Genomic DNA, 4486 nt, shown 5'->3' with positions numbered 1-4486 from the left:
GCACTGATCACCAGGGGGCAGCTCCTGCATTGAGTGTCTGCCCCCTGGTGGTCAATGCGCATCATAGCGACTGGTCGTTCTGCTGTTTGGTCGATTTGCATATTAGCCTTTTATTATAAACTAGAGGCCTGGTACACAAATTTGTGCACAGGTCGGGGCCGGCCAGCCAGGGGAAGGGGATGCAGGAGGTTGGCTGGCCACCCCCGATCAGGGGGCGGGGGCCGATCGGGGCTTGGGTGGGCAGGGTGAGGGGCCGCGGGAGGTTGGCTGGCCACAGTGTGTGTCATAGTGACCGGTCATTCCGGTTGTTCTGGTCATTCTGATCGCTTGGCTTTTATATATAGAGAGGATATTCTGACTTTTTATCTCTAGACCTTCATCAATTGGATCATTCTAGTTTTAAAATCTGTATCTGTAAGCCTTGTCTAGTAGCTACTGCTCTGCTGTATCACATGGTAGCTCCTTGCCTCTATAATTTTGTTTCTTTTTAATACAATGTGCCATCAAGTATAATGCATGGGATATAAGCCTCAATTATTGTCAGCATACTTAGGGACTCATTCTAATTATAGTGATATTTCTCTGACAGGCTCCAGGCGAGCTGTAGCTTGGAGTTCCTCAACACTGAGAAACAAAGGTATTTTCTTTATGGGAGGTTTTCTAATAGCATTTGGAATCCTTTAGTTTAAAACTGTCTTTTTTTTTTTTCATTTAGTGTGGTAATTTATGTGCCTTATATGAAGACATGCATTTAATTTGTATTGTTATAATTTAAAATACTTTAGAATATACTAATTATGGAGAGCCTTGTTTCCTTACAACTCAGTTAGGTGGAGGAGATGATGTTTCAAAGCAGATTCACCCAGCAAAAATACTAGCTTCTGTTACCTTCTCTGGCTCTTTACCTAGCTCATCCTCCTATATAATAAAAGGTTAATATGCAAATCAACCAAACAGCAGAATGACCAGTCGCTATGACACGCACTGACCACTAGGGGGCAGATGAACTCAGGAGGAGCTGCCCCCTGGTGATCAGTGCACTCCCACAGGGGGAGTGCCACTCAGCCAGAAGCCAGGCTCACAGCTGGCAAGTGCAGCGGCGGTGGCGGGAGCCTCTCCCACTTCCATGGCAGCGCTAAGGATATCTGACTGCTGGCTTAGGCCCACTTCCCATGGGGAGCGGGCCTAAGCAGTCAGTCAGACATCCCCCAAGGGTTCCCGGACTGCAAGAGGCACATTTTGTGCACCGGGCCTCTAGTTTCATTATAAATCTCCTCTCCTCTCCTCTCCGACTCCTTAAATTATTTCCTTTTTGTCACCTCTCTATTTCTCCTGTCATTGTCTTACTGGAGTCAATTCAAAATGGTTTTATTCTTTTTGAAACTTTCTACAAATATAAGAAAAAAAAACCCCTACCTGTGACCTAATTCCCACTGATTTCCTTTGCCTTCTAACTCCAGATAGACAGTGTTGGCCTCTTCATTGTTCCCTCCCCACATCTGAAGAAAGAACATTGCTCTTTAACTTGAACTGTTTTATTTGAATGCAACCCACTGAGCCAATGAGTCATTTTCTCTTTTTAAAGCAAGCCTGAAAAATCTTCCATTTCTCTTCAGTTTAAAATTATTCTGTTTGTGAAGTATTTTATGTCCTATGTATAAAGATACCCTATAAAACAGAGAAGACTGCCTTCACCACTCAATGACTAACGACAATGGGTGCCCTACCAAGACTAAAATTTTGAGTTAAAGGAACATCATTTAGTTGTTGTTTTTTTTTATGGAGGCAAGGCACATAGTCTCTTCTGTTCACTAGTGAATTTCCAGAATCTTGATATACATTTTCAATAAATATTTATTTAATGAATTTAATGACTGATTTCCCTTTCCTCAATCTTTTAACTTGCTTAATATAATTTGTGTAGTTAGTCTTTTCACATTGGAATCTCCTGTGATCAAAAGAGTATTGAAAAATGAGAGATATATCGAACTGCAGAAGGTGCAGCAATACTCTTAGGGTTAATTTAGAAAATGCCTAATGAAAGACACATTTATTTCAGTACAATTTTTAGATCTGCACTAGCATATCAAATATCATCTAATATGTATGTCAATCTCCATTACATTTATTTTATAATTGGAAGTTTGGGGAATGTAATAGACAGCAGAGTGACTGCAGTTAATAATAAAAAATAATATATGTCAGTGACTCATTTATCTGCTACTCTCTGATATACTGACTCAGTTTTCAAGTGATATCACTATGTTTTGCAACCATCAGAATAATAATTGATGGAAGGAAAAATCTTCAACAGATGTTGAAATGATTGGGTGAAAGCTTATCATAGAACAAGGTATTTACACCAGTCTCAAAGTATAACCTCACAAATTACTTGTTGATTACAAAGGGAAAAAGTCTTTTACAATGCACAAATTTTGTGAACACCATCTTAATCACATGATCAAACTTAACATCACTAATAATGGGACAAACTGTCCTATAATTTTCCTGCCAAAATTATTAAATAATGAGAAAAAAATCAACCCCAATTTGAGGGACATTCAGAAAAAAGTTTGCCTGTGATCTTCATAAATGTCAGTGTCATAGAAGTCTAACATCAGAACTGATTATATTGGAATTGTTTTCTACTCTACACTTTAATCCTCTGTTATTAACCTTTGTGAAATACAAAAGCAGAATATTGGGGCTTACGTCATAGTTGCTCCTGGATCAGCAGTCATTTGATTGGTCACAAACACAGCCACATTATATTCTGCATCAAGAAATAAAATTAAGAAACTAAGATAATGGCAAAGTAAATATAAAAAGTTCTTTGCTTAGATTTCAGAGGTTAGGAATATTGTAGCTTATTTTATAAACAAAATTATATTCCTATTTTTCCTTAATTAAATAAATTGAGTCAAAGTTATTATTATTTTTTTTTAAAAATATATATTTTATTGATTTTTTTACAGACAGGAAGGGAGAGGGATAGAGAGTTAGAAACATCGATGAGAGAGAAACATCAATCAGCTGCCTCCTGCACACCTCTTACTGGGGATGTGCCCGCAACCAAGGTACATGCCCTTGACTGGAATCGAACCTGGGACCTTTCAGTCTGCAGGACAATGCTCTATCCACTGAGCCAAACCAGTTAGGGCAAAGTTATTATTATTACTTAGGTACCTTATTGTATTAGAATCAATATTTTTTATTTTTTTTAAAGAGTGGTATTCCCATGAGAGTAATTTTAATTTTAGAAAATGTATTGCCTCCTGATATTATTCTGAGTTTCTCTGCAAAGTCTACTCAGGAAACAGTCACAGATGCTATTCTGATAGTGCAATTTATTAAAATCTACCTTCTGAGATTTTTTGGAGTCGTGATAACATCTGGGCCAATTTTTGTTGTCGTTCAGCCAACTCCCCACGACCACTGAAATCCACTCGAAAAAGGGCCATTATCGAATCAATGATCTGTACAGAATTCATGTAAAAATAAATATGCATTTGGAAAGGAAGAAGTTAATATGAATCAGAATCAATAGAAGAAAAATAATATACTAAATAGCTCTGTGAATGAGCAATATTTAAAGGCTTGTACCAACAGCTTGAAGATGCCAGCTTCTTCATGGAACTTTGCTGCTACATAGTCAAGTAGCTCCATCTGATGTTCACCTGGTGGGAAATGCAGTGAGAAAATGTTATAAAAGCTGGAAGAAGCAGAGGCTAAGATCAATTATGTCCTTGGCAGCCAGGCAAAGAGAATCCTGGAAGGATTTCTTTCTTTTGTTTATCCTCACTTGAGGATATTTTTTCCATTGACCTTTTTTTAAAATATTTTTTTTATTGATTTTAGGGAGAGGAAAGGAGAGGGATATAGAGATAGAAGCATCAATGAGAGAGGAACATCATCCATCAGCTGCCTCCTGCATGCACCCCTACCGGGGATAGAGCCCTCAAACCCGGGCATGTGCCCTGACCAGGAATCCAACTAGTGACCTCTTAGTTCCTGGGTCAACGCTCAACTGTTGAGCCACACCAGCTGGGCGCCATTGATCTTTAGAGAGTGGAAGGGAGGGATAAGGGAGAGAGAGAAAGAGAGAGAAACATTGATATGTGAGAGACACACTGATTGGCTGCTTCCTGCATGTGTCCCTGCTGGGGCTGGGGAACCTGCAAGCGAGGTACATGCCCTTGACTGGGAATCGAACCCGAGACCCTTCCTTCCGTGGCTAATGCTCTAACCAATGAGGCAAACTAGCCAGGGCAGGATTTTCTATTTTTCTTTTTTAAAAATAATTTTGTATTGATTTTAGAGAGGAAAGGAGAGGGAGAGATAGAAAAAGCAATGATGAGAGAGAATCATTGATTGGCTGCCTCCTGCATGCCCCACACTGGGGATTGAGCCTGAAACCTGGGCATGTGTCCTGACCAGGAATCAAACCACGACCTCCTGGTTCATAGGTCGATGCTCAACCACTGAG

General features: G+C 39.5%; 1 protein-coding gene across 1 annotated transcript in view; it reads right to left on the bottom strand.

Moving 5' to 3' along the window:
• The window catches only part of DMC1 (DNA meiotic recombinase 1), a 34438-nt gene that overhangs the window by 14765 nt on the left and 15187 nt on the right, over positions 1–4486 (bottom strand). The window contains exons 10-12 of the mRNA XM_005883195.2: positions 3604–3677; positions 3362–3476; positions 2713–2773 (exon numbers count right to left, since the gene is read on the bottom strand). Of these exons, the coding sequence (XP_005883257.1) occupies positions 2713–2773; positions 3362–3476; positions 3604–3677 (250 nt within the window). The remainder of the gene's footprint in view (positions 1–2712; positions 2774–3361; positions 3477–3603; positions 3678–4486) is intronic.

The sequence above is a fragment of the Myotis brandtii genome, unplaced genomic scaffold, assembly GCF_000412655.1.
Source record: "Myotis brandtii unplaced genomic scaffold, ASM41265v1 scaffold78, whole genome shotgun sequence".
In the NCBI taxonomy this organism is placed as follows: domain Eukaryota; kingdom Metazoa; phylum Chordata; class Mammalia; order Chiroptera; family Vespertilionidae; genus Myotis; species Myotis brandtii.
This window is presented reverse-complemented; position numbering and strand designations above follow the sequence as displayed.